The following is a 19,440-nucleotide window of genomic DNA, read 5'->3' on the forward strand; positions in this document are numbered from 1 at the left end:
GTGTCAACAACAATTACGGGGGGTGCGCGTGGACCCCCCATAATGACTAGACTATATCCCCTTTTGCTGGTGTCAGAAGTAGGGGTGTGCAAAATAATCGTCATATCGATGCATCGCAATACTTACTCTCACGATACAATGCATCGATTCATGACAAGGTATCGTGATACTTATTTTCTCAATATACTGCATGGATTCATGACAATTGATTATTTGATAACAATAAAATTCGATTTGCCATGGGTTATTTTGTTCAGTAGAGAATAGGTAATATTTCTGTTGTGATGTAAGCTCTCTCCCAGATGATAGAATGCTTAAATAGAATGAACTGACTTAAGAAAGCTACACAGCAACTGACAAATAAGCTGTATTTTACACGTTTACTGAAGTAAATATCGCAATGCATCACAGTAGTGCATGAATCGCAATGCATCGTGATAGAATCGCATCGTGGCATGTGTATCATGATGCGCATGGAATCGTGAACCCTTTGCCTCACCCCTAGTCAGAAGTGGGATTGCTTTTAGATACGCCATTGGAGACACCTCCACTGCATGTAAGCCATTATTCCATGCAAGTGATAGGCCTTAACTCTGGGACTCGGGACCCTAGTTATGGGTGAAGCCTAGAATAAATGAGGCATGGTGGGAGTTGCGTGGGGAACACTGTAAGTGTGTAAAGCACAAAAGATGTGCTTCCCAAGCAGGAAGGCAGGGTTGACTAACATCCTGTAGAAAGAGGCTATAATATATAGACTAGAGACAAAAGTTACTGTGCTTTGACCTTATCCATGAGTCTGATTCTTTAGGTACCCAGTACCACTATTGTAGTACCCAGGTGGTCTGAGTTTGAAGCTGGATACAGCAATTCTCCCCCATAGATTTAGAGGAATAATAATCAGTAGTTAATACCCTATTTCCCCTCCTCGACAATAACTCCCTCTCTTCTACATTTAGATGTTCATCACTGACGTTGCTGTCCTCATTAGTTTTGACCTACCTAAGTTCAGATGGAATTTCTCTAACATGCAGATCCTGATGCGCTCCTCCATTAAACAATCTTACGTTATTTTTTTTGGTGAAATTATAAGATATAAGATATGTATAAGATGTTTCCCATTTTAAATAGTACTTAAAAACATGTAATGTATGTCTTTACTGCATAAAATACATGTGAAGATGTGGTTACACAACCACACACAAACAAAACAATAATAACAAAGTCATCCAAAATAGTACCCCTTTATCGCACAACGTTGCCTTGAGGGAACACAAAGAAAAAGTGTATTTTCCAAACAATCACAAAGTGAAACCATTTTTACAACGTGATAACAGTCTTCTATACAGCCTTGTGCACATCAAGATATGTTTTATTTTATGATTTTATCATGTTTAGTTATAATAATGCAAAAGATCTTGTGTCCTTGTCACCCCAAGTGGCCCAGTGACTGTCTGTCAAGAGAGGAAATCGCGCCTTCAAATACTACAGCAGAGTGGGCACTTCTCAAAACATAGTACACAGTGTATTCAGCCTAATTAGTCACGCCCAGTGATTGGATAATTCACCAAAGAGTATTCAATCACTGGACGTGACTAATTAGGCTGATACACTTGGAAGTGCGCGCACCAGGTTTTGAGAAATGCCCAGTGTCACCCTAGCCACTCCAAATTGTACTTTCATGTCTTTTCTAACATTCTGATTGGTTTTGATAATTTAAGGACACACACACTGGACATGAGGCTTTAAAAAACATTGTGCCAGAGGGCAACGTTGTGCAGTAGAGGGTTAGCAGATTATGGCTTGTCATAACTATGAGCACAAAACAAGTAATCACCACGTCAGTTATTGCATTTTGTCTTTACGTGACCCTTTGACACAAGAATGATAGACACAAGGTGGAATATCCAGTAATTGCCAACTATGGGTCAAAGGTCAATTCTGGTATCAATGGGCCAACATACTGTCAATTTTATCAATACGTCATCATTATTCCATGCAGAGCCCATTCTACCATTAATGTTATAGCTGTGGTATTTTTATTATAATGATTGTTTATATTATTAAATTGAGAAAATAGTGATTCAGATATCTGCAGCAGTACAAGGGGCAACAGCAACTACTGTAGGTCTACTACTGTTTTGGACTCTAAGAAATTATCAGGATAAAACAGAAAACTTGGAAGTCACGTCTCTCAGATGCACAGTTTGATCAGTTGAGTTATTTTTTCCTTTGTAGGGGAGTAGTATAATAGTCCTAAGAATGTGTGGATGCGTGCGTGTAATGTTTGAATATCAATATAGCGTTTGTGACTCTAGCTAATGTGCACCCATGCTAGATCACAAGGCATGAAACACAAACGTGTAAACTTTCACGTAGCAGTTAATAAAGTCCATAATTAATACTGGCAAGGGGTATGAAAGTTTCAAAGAGGGAATGGCATTTCAAATTTCAATGGCGCCCGCATAGGGAGCCGTGATGACGCGCACAGAATCTGTGGATCCCCCCCCCCCCATACACACATACACACACACACACTCTCACACACACACACCAAGTCTTCAGCTTCATGGACAATCTTTTACAAAGCCATCTGTTGAATATTATTACTGAACAGGAAGGAAAACTTTAACCCTATCCAGACCGGGCTTTTTTGGCATTCCTGGGACCGGGGGGGGGCTCATTTGACCCCCCCCCCCTCATAACTTAGGAACCGAATGGCGTATGACCACCAAACTTGGAGGGGATGATCTTCAGCCAAAGATCTATGAATGACATCAGTTTGGTGTCATTATTGGATATTATGACATCGTTATGACGTCATTTCCTGATTTTATTGCCCAAAATGTCACCTTAATGTATTTTCCATCTAACTTGGGTAATGCACATCAATTTTGGTTATTATGTGCTTCAGACCACTTCAAATGTTCACAAGGGTGTCTGATGCTAATGAAAATGTAAAAAAATATGAAAAGTGATGATGATGAGATCAGTGATTTTTGGTCAGGCGTACCTGTCAGAAAACCGTTGCCATGGCAACAACAAAAATGATAAACCTAATCTTTTGGTATCACACTGTAGCCAACTTCATGTTAGGAAAAGTCACAAAGTTTCGTAGTCCTAGCTTTAGTCATTCAGGAGTTATACGACATCAAAGTTGGTGCGGGCACTTTTAGCCCTGTCTGGATAGGGTTAAAATTCTGTTTCTACCCATAAATAAGCAAACATGAATATAGCGCCCCTTGTGGTGGCGAAATGTGCAGGCTGACGCCGTGGCAACAGGCAGATTTGGATTCAGCAACCCCAAATTGATCAAGAAAACATGTTTTCAAGTTGCCACTAAACGGTCACAACGAAACTCATTTTGTAGATGAGCTATGATTCTTGGCCCGCTGCCTACTACGAGGGCTCTCATAACTTTACAACCTGGGCAAAGGAAACACCTTTTCCCTGTATGCCTTTTACTGTATTTGATGTGAACTGAGGCTAAATGTGCAGAGCCAGCCCTTTTGCTACTCCATGGCTGAAGTGGCTGCATGGGGCTGCATGTCAGCCATGTGAAGTCGTGTAGTCCAAATAATTATATTTTTTTTGCACGCACTCAACTCACAAATCGCTTGACAAATGAAGTCAATAGGGTTGTAATAAAACCCAGATGATCCGTTTGCCGAACCGGATAAAGACCTCATCCGGACAGACAGGATGGCTGGCATGCATTGATCCGCCAAAGAAGGCGGGACAGACAGCATTTCATTAATATGACATATGACATTTCATTCTGATAACAGCAAGTTTATAATGCTTGCTTTGTCTTCAGGGATTATTAGTATTTCATCCATCCATCCTTAGGAGGTAATAAAGAACAATGTTGTGATTGCAGGTCCATGCCTGAGAATTTTCCTGATTGGAGGAACTGGAGTGGGGAAGAGTCACTCGGGAAACACCATTCTGTTCATGAGGGAAGAATATAAATACAGACAATCTGTTACAATTAGTTGTAATCTATCTGCCACCAGAAACTCACGTGAAATGCAAGTGGTTGATACTCCGAATTTATTTGATACATCAAAAGATGTAACTACAATTGAAAAGGACTTCCTGGAATGCATTAAAGTCTCTTGTCCAGGTCCACATGCCTTCCTGCTGGTCATAAAGTTAGGTCACTTCACTAAAGAGGAGCAGAATGCAGTCAGGGCCCTCCAGGAGATCTTTGGGGAGAAGGTGAAAGACCACATCATCATCCTCTTCACACATGGGGATCAACTAGATGGTCAGACTATTGAAGAGTATGTGTCCAGTGGCTCTGAGGGACTACAGGAACTGATCAGAAGCTGTAGAGGGAGATTCCATGTCTTTGACAACACAAAGGACAGCAGTGACAGGATTCAGGTAGATGAGTTGAGCAGGAAAATAGATGAGATGGTGGCAGCTAACGGTGGACAGCACTTCACTGATGAGATGTATGAGGAGACAACCAGAGTCATGGAGGAAAGAAACCTTGGGAGGAATTCGCATTCAAGGCAGACAGCTCAGCATCTGTCCTTCCTCCCTCTCCTCCAAAAGAGGGTAGCTCAGTTTCACAAAACTCTCAGTCAGTAACCTTGAATGTCGAATTACGTATGATCACCTGTGAGACAGTAATTTCTTAATTTTTCATTCAAATATTCTTTGCTTTTATGTTTTTTGTTGCTTCCAAGAATGTACATGTTACCGTAACATTAGCGATTATAAAGGCTATCATCTATCTTAAATCCCATCGTGTATGTGCCTGTATACACACATATGTAAGTGTATAATTTCCTACGCTGAACAATGCTGATTGCCAGGCTATCTATCCGGTCTAACCTATCCTTATCTATCTGATATCCATGTCATTATAAAGCCTATATATCCTGTCTACCCTATCTTTATCTGTCTAGTCCACTCCAGTGCTGTATACTGTGTAGGGATCTCTTATGTCAGCCATGTGTACTGTATGCAGCTTCATACATCATTTGATTGCATTGTTGCCTATTAGGCTACAGTCACTTTCAAGTGGCTGTTTGTGTAAAGGGTTTCCCTGCTACTCTAAATGCAATCTGATACCCTAGATATTGAAAGGCATCACATACTATATCCTACCTGTGCTCTTGTGTTTATGTTATTGTTGTAGGCTTAGGCCTACCATCCTATATCATATCCTGTTATAGGCCTACTATTCTATATCCTGTTATAGGCCTACTATTCTATATCCTGTTATAGGCCTACTATTCTATATCCTGTTACAGGCCTACTATTCTATATGCTGTTACAGGCCTACTATTCTATATCCTATCCTGTAATAGGCCTACTATTATATATCCTGTTACAGGCCTACTATTCTATATGCTGTTACAGGCCTACTATTCTATATCCTGTTATAGGCCTACTATTCTATATCCTGTTATAGGCCTACTATTCTATATCCTGTCCTGTTATAGGCCTACTATTCTATATCCTGTTATAGGCCTACTATCCTATATCATATCCTGTTATAGGCCTACTATTCCATATCCTGTTATAGGCCTGCTATTCCATATCCTGTTATAGGCCTACTATTCTATATCCTGTTATAGGCCTACTATTCTATCCTGTTATAGGCCTACTATTCTATATCCTGTTATAGGCCTACCATCCTATATCATATCCTGTTATAGGCCTACTATTCCATATCCTGTTATAGGCCTGCTATTCCATATCCTGTTATAGGCCTACTATTCTATATCCTGTTATAGGCCTACTATTCTATATCCTGTTATAGGTCTACTATTCTATATCCTGTTATAGGCCTATTATTCTATATCCTGTCTGTAATCCTATGTTTGTTGTTGTTATAATTAAAGGCTAATTATCATATATCCTACTTTTAATCCTGTGCTTATGTTAGTAATAGTTGAAGACTTACTATCCTGCAGCTTCATATTTCATTTCATTGAATTGTTGATTATTACTATCATTTTCAAGTGGCTGTTTGTGTGAAGGGTTTTCTTGCTACTCTTAATGTAATCTGCTGCTACTCTAGACTTTAAAGTTGTTGTAATATTTAAAGACATACTTTCCTCTATCTTATCTCTGTTTCAGTGTGTTATTGTTATTATTAAAAACATATCCTGTGTGTGATTGCTTCACATATTTAGTCTAGTTAAATTGGTTGAAGCTGTCAGACTTTGTTACACATTAAAAGGCCTCATATCCAATAAGCTGTCTGTGTTGCCGTGTGTTATTGTTTTCATTCATGTTATGGTATATCCTCTATGTGATTGCTTAACAGATTGTATGCCTACAGTATATTGGTTGTTACATATGAAGCTGCCACAGTTTATTACACATTAAAAAGCTTCCTGTCCTAAACAGCACATCTCTGCTCCAGTATTTATGTTATTGTTTACCAAATATAGTTTTATATCCCCAGATGCAGTCGAGCATATGGTAGAGTTTATTACACATTGAAAGGCTTCCTATCATTCCTATGAACACTTATCTCTGTTCCTGTATGTATGTTACTGTTTACCAAATTCAGCCTGATTTCCCCAGATGCATGCAGTCGAGCATATGGTAGAGTTTATTACACATTAAAAGCCTTCATATCCTACATATCTATATCGTCTTTGCCCCGGTATACAGTATGTCTATGTGTTAGTTTTCCAGATAAAGTGAAGGTTGTCTCTCCTCTACTGTGAACTCTGCAGCAGGAGGCAGGACTGTGAGTGAGTGTGTGTTTGTGTGTGAACCCCTTCCTCTGACGGCCATTGGTGGCGCCACTCTCAGATTGATCATTAAAAGACAACAAAACCAACTTGACTTGACTTGACTTGACTTGACTTGACTTGACTCGACTCGACCTGACTTGACTTGACTTGACTTGACTTGACTTGACTTGACTTGACTTGACTTGACTTGACTCATGAGGACACCCACAGGCGCCTGGCGGACAGCACATGGAGTTTTTGACCGCATAGCGTGTACTCTTAGGCGCAACAGAGAGTAATGCATTCTGCTGAGCACTGTATTCATGCACCTCTCTCTGCTGTGAAGATCATCTACAAATGTATATTCTCAACCTTTCTTGAATAAATGCCCCCTGGACCTCATCATTTGCCTCCCAATGCCCCCTGCCCCCCTGTATAATAAATCAAAATCAAATGACTACTCATCTGAAGTCTGCTAGGGGACTATGCTGTCAAAGGGCAAAGACAGAGAGACAGAGAAAGAGTTCCTTTCCTCCATTCACTTATTTAACTCCTCCTGGTCCTAATGATTCAATTGGACTCTCTCTCACACACACACACACACACACACACACACACACACACACACACACACACACACACACACACACACACACACACACACACACACACACACACACACACACACACACACACACACACACACACACACACACACACACACACACACACACACTCTTCGCACACTCCTTTACACACACACTCCTCCACACCCTTTGCCGCCTTTTCACACTTTTTGCGACAGCCATCCATTTCATCACATGCAAACAAGAAAGTGTCTTTATGTATTATGTATGAAAAAAAGTCCTTGTGTTATTACAATTAAATTTTACAGTTAAATGTTCCACACTGCAGCTTTAAGGTGTGTGTGACATCACTCAGGTAACGTCTCCTTATCTCTGGCCCAGTCCAGAGTCCACTGCGGAACACTGCGGTTGCAGGTGAGTTTCTCGTTATGACTTACAGTATACATGACTTAAAGTTTATTTTAGACAAGGCACAACAGTATTAATGAACCTCAGCATATTCATTATTATTCATTATTATGCTGTTAGTTCACGGACTAGACTGGTGTTGCAGTCATTCAATACAGCCAGCAGTGTCCTACGTGTTGCCACTGAAACTACTGTAATGGCGTAGCTTAAACTAATGTTGATCAGTGTCCTACGTGTTGCCACTGAAACTACTGTAATGGCGTAGCTTAAACTAATACACTGATGTTGATCAGTATCCTACATGACATCACTATAACTACTGTTATGGCGTTGTTTAAACTAATACACTGATATTGATCAGTATCCTGCATGGTGCCACTGAAATTACTCTAATGGAGTAACGTAAAACTAGTGGAATATCGATCAGCAGTGTGGCTAGACCTGTATGATGTAGAACTTATTCAGTCTAATGTGTAGTCCAACCATATTAGATTAGATTAGATTAGATTAGATTAGATTAGATTAAACTTTATTTATCCCCAAGGGGAAATTCTTTGTCCAGTTTGCTCTGTAGATTAAAAAGAGAAGTAAAAATAAAAATAAAAATAAAAAGAATAAAAAGAATATGAAAATAAAAAAGTAAAAAAAAGTAGATAAAAATAAATAAGGTGGTCATGCAGAAAAGTCCAGGAGTTTGTCTTTGTCCTTAAAGGACAAATTATACTGTTGCATGGCTCTAGGGACAAATGATTTCCCCAGTCTGTCAGTCCTGAATTTCAGTGCTCTCAGCCTCCAGCTGAACACACTCTTTTGTTGGATGATTGTGTTGTAGAGTGGGTGCGCCTTATTGTCCAAGATGGTGAGCAGTTTGCTCAAAGATCTTCTTTCAATGAAGTGAAGTTCTCCAGCTCCTCTCCCACAACAGAGCCCGCTTTCCTCACCAGTCTGTCAAGCCGCGCAACATCTCTCTTCCTTATGCTTCCACCCCAGCATACCACTGCATAAAAAAGTACACTGGCAACCGCAGACTGATAGAACATAGTGAGGAGTGTGTTGCACACATTGAATGATCGTAGTTTCCTCAGGAAGTATAGCCGACTCTGTCCTTTTTTGTATACTGCATCTGTATTGGCAGACCAGTCTAGTTTGTTATCCAGATATACCCCTAGATACGTATATGTGCTTACAATCTCCACCTCAACACCATCAATAGCAACAGGTTCCAGAGCTGGCTTGGACCTCCGAAAATCCACCACCGTCTCCTTGGTCTTTGTGGTGTTGAATTGAAGGTGGTTGATTTTGCACCAATGCACAAAGCCTTCCACCAGACTCCTGTACTCCCCCTCCTGCCCCTCCTTTATACAACCTACAATTGCAGTGTCGTCAGAGAACTTCTGCATGTGGCATGACTCTGTGTTGTAACTAAAGTCTGAGGTATACAAGGTGAAAAGGACAGGAGAGAGCACAGTACCTTGGGGCGCTCCCGTGCTGCACATTAAAGTGTCTGAGAGGCAGTCTTTGAGTCTGACAAACCGTGGCCGCTCTGTAAGGTAGTCAGTGATCCAGTTGACTAGGAGGGCATCCACACCCATCTGCAGGAGCTTCTCTCCCAGTCTGGAGGGTTCGATGGTATTGAAAGCGCTGGAAAAGTCAAAGAACATGACTCTCACAGCGCTATTCCCTTTATCCAGATGAGAGTGTGTCCTGTGCAGTAGGTATGAGATGGCATCATCCACTCCCACCTTCTCCCGGTATGCAAACTGCAGGGGGTCCTGTGCATGGTTCACCTGTGGTCTTAGGGTATTCAGCAGCAGCCTCTCCATCGTCTTCATGATGTGTGAAGTGAGGGCTACTGGCCTAAAGTCGTTGATGTCTTTTGGATGTGGCTTTTTGGGGACAGGGATAAGGCATGAAGTTTTCCATGGAGTTGGTGCCTTACCAAGACGTAGACTCAGGTTGAATATATATTCCAGTGGCTCCCCCAATTCAGCAGCACAGGTCTTGAGCAGTCGTGGTGACACCCTATCCGGACCTGCAGCTTTCCTAGGGTTAAGACGCTTCAGTCCTGCTCTAACCTGGTCTGCTGAGATTATAGAGGGAAGGTGCTGTGAGAGCGGAGATGCTGGGTGATGATCATGTGACTCTCTGTTCCCCGGCACTGTGACAGAAACGGCTCCTGGAGGGGAGGGAGATGGAGGGACAGGGGACATATGGATGGGGGGTGAAAGGGCTCCCTCAAAGGCAGCACCAGCAGAGGGTGCTAGATGGTCAAAGCGGTTATAGATTATATTATAATATGTATTATATTATACAATATAGATAATATTGTCATGCATGCATTACTAGTACATGTTGCATACTGTGTACTATGTATTACATATGACATAAGGGACTATTTGCGGTTCCTTGAAATGTTTCTGGACAAGATGGCGCCTTAGTAGCTAGCTGTTGTGTCAATGGTGCTGTAACCTCGGCTGTTATGGCTCTTATCAGATGGGATGGCATACTGTATGCAGGAATACAGAGCATGGTTATCTTCCACACACAGCGCTCTTCCGTCTTGTTGGTGCATCTCTGAAGTAATCTAGTACTTGTAGTAGGAAATGGATCGAACACAATTTTTCTTCTTTCTTGTTGTTTTCTTTTTTATTTTAACATTGCAGGGACTGACATGAAGGCTCTTCAGAAGGCTCTGTGCAGCCGAAACGTCTGTCATGTCAGTCCCTGCAATGTTAAAATAAAAAGAAAACAACAAGAAAGAAGAAAAATTGAGTGCGATCCATTTCCTGCATCATCGTTTTCAACAGAAGCACTCGCCATTCCAATTTGTGTTTCAGAATTTACAAACCAAAAGGATTCATTTCTTCAAAAAGGTACAACAAAAATGAACAAAATCGATTAAAATGCTTTCAAAATGGGAAAAGTATTTACTTATAATTGTATATCTGAAGTCCTACAACTGGGATCAGAAAATGGAAGATTTAATGACCATAAAACAAGACAAAAGCCTTATCTCTTGATCATGCCCATGTTTCACTTTAGGCACCATATATATTTTTTTCATATTCTTCATCTCCAATACCATACAGTCTCTCTCAATTGCTTTGGTGTATTACTCAAATCTCTCTTGCAATTTTAATGTCCATTCTCAAAACAGTTTTAACAAATGGCAAAATACTGTGGATGACCTGCAAAACCAAGTATTTGACTCAAAATCCTTAGTTCACCTCTCAAAAGCAGCGTTTTGGGTCAATGAACATGTCTGTGCCATCCGAATGATTAGTCATTGTGTCATAGCGAATGGACAAGATAGTCAAATCGATTTGTCATGTTTTCAATTCACTAGCGCACTGCTGAGGGTCTTTTCTGATGTCTAATGCTGTTTAAATTTGATGAGAAATGTCAATTCAACTTTATGTAACATTGACCCGATAATACATTTAGAGTATGACAGGCATTCTCATTGCACAATACACGAAATAGCCAACTCTGTTTGAGGTGTCAAAATGCACCCTCTAGCACCCATTTTTACTTGTCTTGAAAGCAATATAGATTTGAAACAATATGCTGATATTTTATTAAGTGTAGCTACTTCTGTGAAGTGTACAGAACACTAACCAGCAAGATATCTAACACTTTTCCTGTTTTATGTATTCCCAGCTATGGAGATTGCTTTAACTGCCTACCAATATCTGCAAACAGCCCTCCCATTGATTCAAGGTCTGTATGGATACCTCAAGGGGATAGGCGCCTTTGACAAGAGCATTGATCAGCTGGTGGATACCCTCAGCTATACATACAGTGTCATGTAGGATGTGAGCAAAGAACATCTGAAGAACCGATGGGTAGGAATAGCCATGGACAGGCTGCAGAGAGTCGTGAAGGAAGTAGAGGGTCTGGCGGACAAATGTAAGAACATGTCCACCCCAATGTTTATGATCAATGCCAACAGCCTGGCCAAAGAGGTAGATGACCTAAACAGCAGGCTGAAGGATGCCACCCAACACCTCTCCCTCTCACTACAGCAGGAGGAGAACAGCAGCTCCTGGAGCTGTATCTTGTCCTAACAACACCTCAGGCCTTCCTCCAACAGAATACACTTGGTTTATTATGATGTATGGAAATACTGATTATTTTCATGAGTGCAATTACAGCTTATGCAGGATTAACTTGTCAAAGCTCTTGTTTGTTTCACAATATCACATCAACACGCAGAGAACACTATCACACTCAGTCCAACCATTCACTCTCTCTGTCTGTCTGTCTCTCTCTCACACACACACACACACACACACACACACACACACACACACACACACACACACACACACACACACACACACACACACACACACACACACACACACACACACAGGGTGCTTTCTGTCTGATATGCAGATTCACGTCCTCCCTTGCTCATTAGCCTGCTTCTGGCTTTGAGATGACATCACTGACGACAGAAGTGTATTTCAATATCTCGCAAAAGTCCAATTCTGAATCTTCTTCTCTTTCTATGGTATTTGCACAAGAAATGTGCCACCGCGATCTATTGCGCTAAGGAAACTCCATTTATTCTTAACCTGAAGACTCCAAAGGACGTCTAACCGAAGTTCTCCGAAAGGGGTGTTCACCCGACATCACATGGATAGCGGAAAAGAATGAGGCTGAAGTATCTTCCTCTCCATTACGATTCTTTGGCTAAACCAGAGATCTTATAGACAGAGATACGTCATTCTAGTTATTTTCCGGTGTCCACACTTTATGTCAGGTGAACCTCCTTTAGGAGACCTTTGGCCCTCCTTCTCTTTTCGTCGTGTTTGCACAAGACATGCGCTACCGCCATCTACAGCGCTAAGGGGACTCCATTTATTCTCAACCTCAAGACTCCCAAGGTCTCCTAGTCGAATGTCGCCTAAAGGGGTGTTCACCCGACGTAAAGTGAATACCGGAAAAGAAGCCACCTGATTTATCTCTCTCTCATTTACTATTTTCTGCCTTCGGTTAGGAGACCTTCGGAGTCCTGAGGTTGAAAATAAATGGAGTCCCCTTAGCGCTGTAGATGGCGCTAGCACAGTTCTCGTGCAAACACCTCAAAAATAGAAGAAGAAGAAGGAGACAACACCCCCTCAGAGACAGTCTATAAGACTTTGGCCCCCTTAGGAGACCCAAACTGAGCACACTCTTTTGCATTGGGTGGGCATGTTTTGAATCCTCTTTATTACTACCGGTAATCCAACCTCTTTGGCTAAACCCTCCGAGGCAGTGTGCTCCTTACTGGTTGTTGTCAGTTGCTGCAATTTGTTTTTATAACAGAAGAGGGAGCCAGAGACTCACACTTAACCACTGCCTTAAGGGCCGTACACACACGTCGCTGCTAGTTACTCGCTCAGCGGATGAAGTCAATAGAATGTCTACGTGTTCCAGCGAGTCTCGCTGGCGAGTAGGCGAGGAGAGTACAAGCGATGCGATGTGGGCGGGTTCCGAGATAAACTTATTTTATCTTCGAGCGACGCGAGTTAAGCGAGTAACCAATTGGAATGCAGAATATAGATTATTGACAGGTGACGTTGCCCCTGTGGTGTTCTGACCACGCAACTTCTGCACGCCATCACACTTTGGTTAAAAGTGTTGAGGAAAATACATACAGTGTACACCATCAAAGGCTCATATGCATGGTTGTGCACAGCACACGATCAACGTTAAACAGCGTAGACCTACATTTTGTTTCGTACGGACGTTATTGGCGCGGACAGCGGGAACCATGACAACCAGTAAACAAAATCACCCAGAGCGAGTGGCAAGTAGGCGAGTGAGCAAGTAGCGAGTAAATAGCAGCGACGTGACTTTAGAGGCCTATTTCTGGCAGAGACTGATGACCTACTGGTCATATGCTACTCCACTATGGAACTGATAACCCTCTGTTCATATCACACCCACACATGGCAATAAAGGGCTATCAAAAAAAAAGGGGGGGGGGGGGGGGGGGTAAATCACTGGACACTACTCTCCTTTGCTGAAAGTTCATAAGGTGAACAATGCGTTTCGCTGTCACTTCATCAGGTTCTCTCTCTATGAACTCAAACCTCCCACTTCCTGGACCCGGATCAACTGACCCCTTTACCGTTTCCAAACAGCATGGTCAACCCGCCTCCCTAGGTTGGCTACTGGTTGACTGGTGTCTGACAAAGTGGATTGAGTTCTCGATTTTTTTTGGGAGATCAGAAATGTAACATATGCATGTTTACGTTGTGCCCCCACCAAGTCAATGCAATGTATGTGCCTTAAATATTGAGTGCGCCCCTGGCGGCCCGGTGTATTTTACCAGTTAATAAATCATTTAGATTCCGATCAGTGATCGCTCCGTTTAATGTTTGTTTATTTGGACACTTATATGTCAATAGACACAACAGAACATTACAAGAAACATACAATGTATTTACATTGCTCTTGGCCTGACTAGGAGGACATGGCTTGGCTGACTGCTATGTTGTATTTAAAGCATGAAGGCTGGACACTGTTGCTGAGCTTGGGTTGATGACTTGTGACCATCCAGCTTCCTCTTGATCACATTCCAGAGGTTTTCAGGTTGGTTCGGGCCTGGAATTTGGGCTGACTGACCATGTCAGGGTATTGATCTGGTGGTCCTCCATCCACACCTTGGTTGGCCAAGCTGAGTGACTGGTGCATTGTCCCTCTCTAAAATTGTTCCTCTGCGTTCAGGAGTGTTGTCAGAACATTAGGAAACAAATTTTGGCGCAAGGTAACTTTATATGTGGGAACAGCAAGGCTGAAATCGGTCAGATTTTGCAGATCGTTGCAAATGAGGCGTCTCTGAGGTCGCATACAAAGGTACCTTGGGCCAAAACATGATTCCTTCTGTTTTGACAATGCCCCTGAACGCTGAGGACAGTTTTTTAAGGAGAAGGACAAAGTGTTGCACATCAGTGTCAGATACACCTTCTACCGCTTGGACTTATTAGCTGGTGGTCACCCCAGCCACATGTTGAACCAATCCGTTTTCAAATGATGCATTCAAAATATAGTGGCTTGAACCTTTTTTTAAAAGTTAAGGCGTACTTTATACTTTATACGCTTGTACTTTAAGTAGGTTTTGGTCCAAATCTATAGTCCTACTTTTTCACTTTTACTTGATTAAAAAGGTCAAGATACTTCAACCTTTTAAGTAGGCTTAACAAATAGGCCTATGTGCAAATCCGCCAGCATTCCAAAGACACGATGGCGAAAGAGGCCATTACGCACGACACAGGCGGAGAGGGTGTGGATTCTGATAGACAAGAAATGCAGTTCATTATCCATCCTCCCTTCCTCGCGTTGTGCCCTGTGTCCTCGTGCTTCACTGACGCCCCGCCTCCGTGGAGAAAGCAATTACAAGTTTAGCCGCTGTCAGGCTGCAACAACTTTTGCAACAACTTTCCCCCGCTCAACATCCCGATTGAAAATGAGAAATGCCATTTTGTGCTTTTGAGAGGTACTGAATAAACCCTCTATAGCCTAGTCGGCATCATGCCCCCGTGCCTCCCAGGACGAGGGCGCAAACGCACGGAGTGTAGACTATGGGAGGTTAGGCTACTTGTTGGCGTGAGCGCTACATGTTTTCCACTTTCCCTGAACTCCGTTTGCCCTCCTCTGGCGCGGTCATGATTCCTTGCCACTGCTCTCTAAACCATCTGTACACGCGTCTCCACGGTCCTTCTGACACGTGTTGGAGTTGGCTATATTGTGTAGAGATCTACTGTGCCGCCCTGTTCAATCAAGAACGCGCATTGCCCCGACAGAAACCGAAAGTAATTTCATTCCTGGAGGGCTGTGGCGTCCGTTATTTTCTTATTTTGGTACGTACTCTGATTTTGTTGCATTTATAACACTCATAAGCTACTTGTTATCAGCGGCGTCGAGAGACCTGGTAATTCGGGGCTGAAGTAATTTGGACATCACCTCTAGGCCGTAGGGTGACAGCCCTTTTCGTTCAACCTCGCTCCACAGCTTCCGAACAGCAGGTCCCTTAGATGATGAAACGACCAAAGCTATGTTCAACTTACCGTGAAATGTCCGCTTCATGTAATCGTGCACGTATACTTAAACGGTGACATTTTAGTAAGAAATCTTACCCTCTGTAGGGAATGACGATTTTTACGTCACTGGACACCATGTGACCGTTTTAAACCAATCACGTAGCCGATTTACGGCGAAAAAGTGGCAAGCCGTTTGAAAAACTGAAAATAATGACAAGCCGTCTGTCTGACCTACCTATAAGAATCTCCCAAAATACCCTTTTGAAGAGGGTATATAATAACAATTATCAAAAATAATACTCGTGCCAACATTTCTGGATTGGGACAAATTCTAAATAAATAATAAATAATGCTTTATTTACTGAACAAAGCATAATTATGCTATTGACATTTCATACTGTGGATTTGAGCAATTAATGGAAACAATTGCAATAAGTAGGCTATAGATAACCCAGACTATTGATAACCCTCTAAGTGATTGTAACTCCAAACAGTGCTTTGTTTATAGCACCAACAACTATTGTGCAAGTGGATGATAAGGTTACCTTTTCATGTTCACATATAATAACAATTATCAAAAATAATACTCATGCATATATCTCTGGATTGGGATAAGTTCTAAATAAATCATAAACAGTGCTTTATTTACAGCACAAGGCACAATTTTGCAATTGACATTTCATACTGTGGTTTTGAGCAATTAATGGAAACAATTACAATAAGTAGGCTATAGATAACCCAGGCTATTGATAACCCTCTAAGTGATTGTAACAGTGCTTTGTTTATAGCACCAACAACTATTATGCAAGTGGATGATAAGGTTACCTTTTCATATTCACATTAATACATCATGGAAATAATCTAATGATCAATGATAAGGACCATTCAGGTATTCATGTATTCACTAATAACTATACAACAAATAAAAAAATCAAAACAAGTGGCATACACATGAACCGGCATTTTCATGAACTGTGTGAAAGCATCCAGGTACACATCTTTTGCGCATGCCACAGCAAATGACTTCAGTGAGATTGAAGTTTACTGCAGTTGGGGGCCATGGGAATGACATGCCAGGACTGTGACTAAGCAGCCTCTTCAAAAGCAAAGCTGCTGTGTAAAGTGTCCGTGTCTCCTCTGCTGTGGTTGGTTGCTTTGACTTCCTCCTTTCTGTGTCGCTGTCTGTCTGGCTCATTTCGCTGGACTGAGTCGTCTCCGCACCTGATGGTAACAAGTCCAAGACTGCATTCGTCGACAAGTTCTCAGCAAAAACCAGTTCAGATGTGTTGCGTTTGGCGGGGGTGTGGAACACTAGCTGAGGAAAATCACGACTGAGCCTCTTCTTCAATATATCCTGTCTGTAAACACAAATCAACAAAAAAAGAGGCATATCAGTACAAGCATAGTGGGGCTTCATGTAGTCGCTGATATGCAATAGCCACCCTCACACGTTAACTCGGAGTGAATAAATAATATTGGTGGAGTTTACTTGCTATGCAACAGATATAATACCAAGTATTCCCAAGGGAAGCACATACTGTAACGAACATCACACTATCAAGAATACTGCCATCCTCCTTATTTCAAAATATTACAAGTACAGTATGTGCAGATGACAAGCAGAGTGTTAGAGAATAATTTCAGTCAATTTCAACATGCAGTTGTAATGCTCACACTACCCTGGACGTGTCAGTACTAGAGATTTTTTTTTCTTCTTCTTCAGCCTTTTCCGAGATTCTGGTCATTGTAATGAGGGCAGCGCTTTGTTTACATTTCAAAAAACATTTTTATTTATTCCCAAAAACATCCAAAAGGTTATACAACATCAGCCGACAACTAGCAAACAGCGACACCCTTTAAATATTTGGAGTAGGCCTATGTTGTAAACAATGTAAACAAATGCTGCCCCCATTAGAATAGCTCATATCTCGGAAAGGGCTGAGCCGAAAAATGTTGGCTCATCCTCAGCACCTCTTGGTTGATCAGTAGCCTTTAGCGGATTACCCTCTCGCAGAATAACTTGTAGCTCAGATCAAATGTTGGCCCAATCCTTACAAAAATATAGAAGAAGATGTGTGTTGTGAGAGCTTTCTTTGTGAGATCCATGTTGTGAGAACAAACTGTCTCAATCATATGACACACATTGTACTGTGTTTCTATATAAAATTAAAATTGACTTACTGTTCTTTCTCTGCTCTGACAGACTCACTCAAAAACCTTGTGTACTCTCTGTAGCAACTTCTGTGGTACTGCACCTCCAGAGCCACACAGTCTCTGTCCTTGATGTGAATGAGGATGCTCTTGGCTTCCTTTACTTCAGCTGCTTCCTGCAACTTGCCTTGTACAAAAGAAAAGAAAAAAGAATGAATAAATAGACAGGCAAACAATTAGACATTTTTCCTGGTGGAGTGGTATTGTAAAAAAAAAAATGGCGATGGGTGTTGCACCCCCCAAAAAAGCATTCCGTAGCCTCTTACTGCAGTGCAGATGGGGTTGCCAGCGGGCTTATTCACTATTTGCGGAAAACTACATCATAACAACATTGCTATGACAGTGCAGAGTAACAGATTAAGACATACATATTAAAATGTTGGTGACAGTAAGGTTATAACATAGGTGCTGTGCTAAGGGGTTAAGCACACAGATGTACAGCACAGCCAGGACACACCTCTTGAGCCTGGTCACTGAGGCTGCCCAGGGACAGAAGCGGAAAAATCCCAAGTGTACAAGTGAGAGAGGGGGGGAGTGGGGGGTAGGGGAATGGCACGGGGGATGGGATGGCAGAAGCAGTGTCTTAACCAGACAGGCCATCAGGCTGAGGAGCCACATTTCTGAACAGATATTCAGAGTCATATCAACATCAGGCATGCTTTGACATCCATATAAACATACCCTATCCTATTTAAGACAAAGTGTGATTCATTTAAACATCTAAAACCTAAAACACTGGGGGTACTATAGGCATGGGGATGTTTTGCAGGCTATTGGAATGTAATTTCACACCCACACACATAACACATTATGCCAATTCACACGTGCATTCATATTAGAATTAGACAAAAAAAACAATGATTGTGCAGCAGTGTGGGCTAGATAGTCAGTCAACTTCTACTAACATCTGTGTGTGTGTGTGTGTGTGTGTGTGTGTGTGTGTGTGTGTGTGTGTGTGTGTGTGTGTGTGTGTGTGTGTGTGTGTGTGTGTGTGTGTGTGTGTGTGTGATTTGGGGGATGGGATGCATTCGCATAGTGTGGTGGGGGTGAGAGTAATCTTACCTGCGGTTAAAGTCTGTGTTTTCGTTCTCTTTGACGTCTGCCACTCGCGACGATAAATTTGCTGTCTTTCTTGCAAATCATGCAGACAGCAGAATGAACGGGGCCAGAGCTCGTGATGGCCAAGCTTGATCTGGATCGCAGTTTCCTGGTCGGAGTGGTGGTCACAGCCGATAAAGCGGAGGTAGCCTGGCTAGTTCGGGGGTCTTGTTGGCCATCTCCCCTCTCTGCCTCTCGCAAGACACGCCGTGTGACTCGTTCAATTTCCCGCTTGTCAATAAACCTCAAGTAGCATGTGGGATGGAGAGCCGCATCCTCGGGAATTTCGTCAAACTCCAACTCAATACATTGCTTAAAATGTTGCTACGTCTCTGCACTCACCCTTCAATTCTAGCCGCTGCCGAAAATTTCGATATGTATTCCACCGTATATTGGTGA

At 42.1% G+C, this 19,440-nt stretch overlaps 2 protein-coding genes across 2 annotated transcripts in view; both read left to right on the forward strand.

Annotated features, from left to right (window-relative positions):
- LOC134443781 (fibronectin-like) overlaps positions 1–19,440 on the forward strand; it is a 270,346-nt gene that overhangs the window by 218,381 nt on the left and 32,525 nt on the right. The gene's annotated exons all lie outside the window — the stretch shown is intronic.
- Positions 3,368–4,596, forward strand: LOC134443790 (GTPase IMAP family member 7-like). Its single transcript, XM_063193380.1, has 2 exons — positions 3,368–3,449; positions 3,878–4,596. Exons 1-2 carry the CDS (start codon positions 3,368–3,370, stop codon positions 4,594–4,596), a joined length of 801 nt encoding a protein of 266 aa, XP_063049450.1.

The sequence above is a fragment of the Engraulis encrasicolus genome, unplaced genomic scaffold (genome assembly GCF_034702125.1).
Source record: "Engraulis encrasicolus isolate BLACKSEA-1 unplaced genomic scaffold, IST_EnEncr_1.0 scaffold_36_np1212, whole genome shotgun sequence".
In the NCBI taxonomy this organism is placed as follows: domain Eukaryota; kingdom Metazoa; phylum Chordata; class Actinopteri; order Clupeiformes; family Engraulidae; genus Engraulis; species Engraulis encrasicolus.

Excerpts from the sequence above, each read along its gene's own strand:
- LOC134443790 (XM_063193380.1), top strand. The coding sequence starts at position 3,368 with ATGAGCTATGATTCTTGGCCCGCTGCCTACTACGAGGGCTCTCATAAC. Across the intron at positions 3,450-3,877 it reads AAAGGAAACACCTTTTCCCT|GTCCATGCCTGAGAATTTTC; the intron begins GTATGCCTTTTA and ends TTGTGATTGCAG.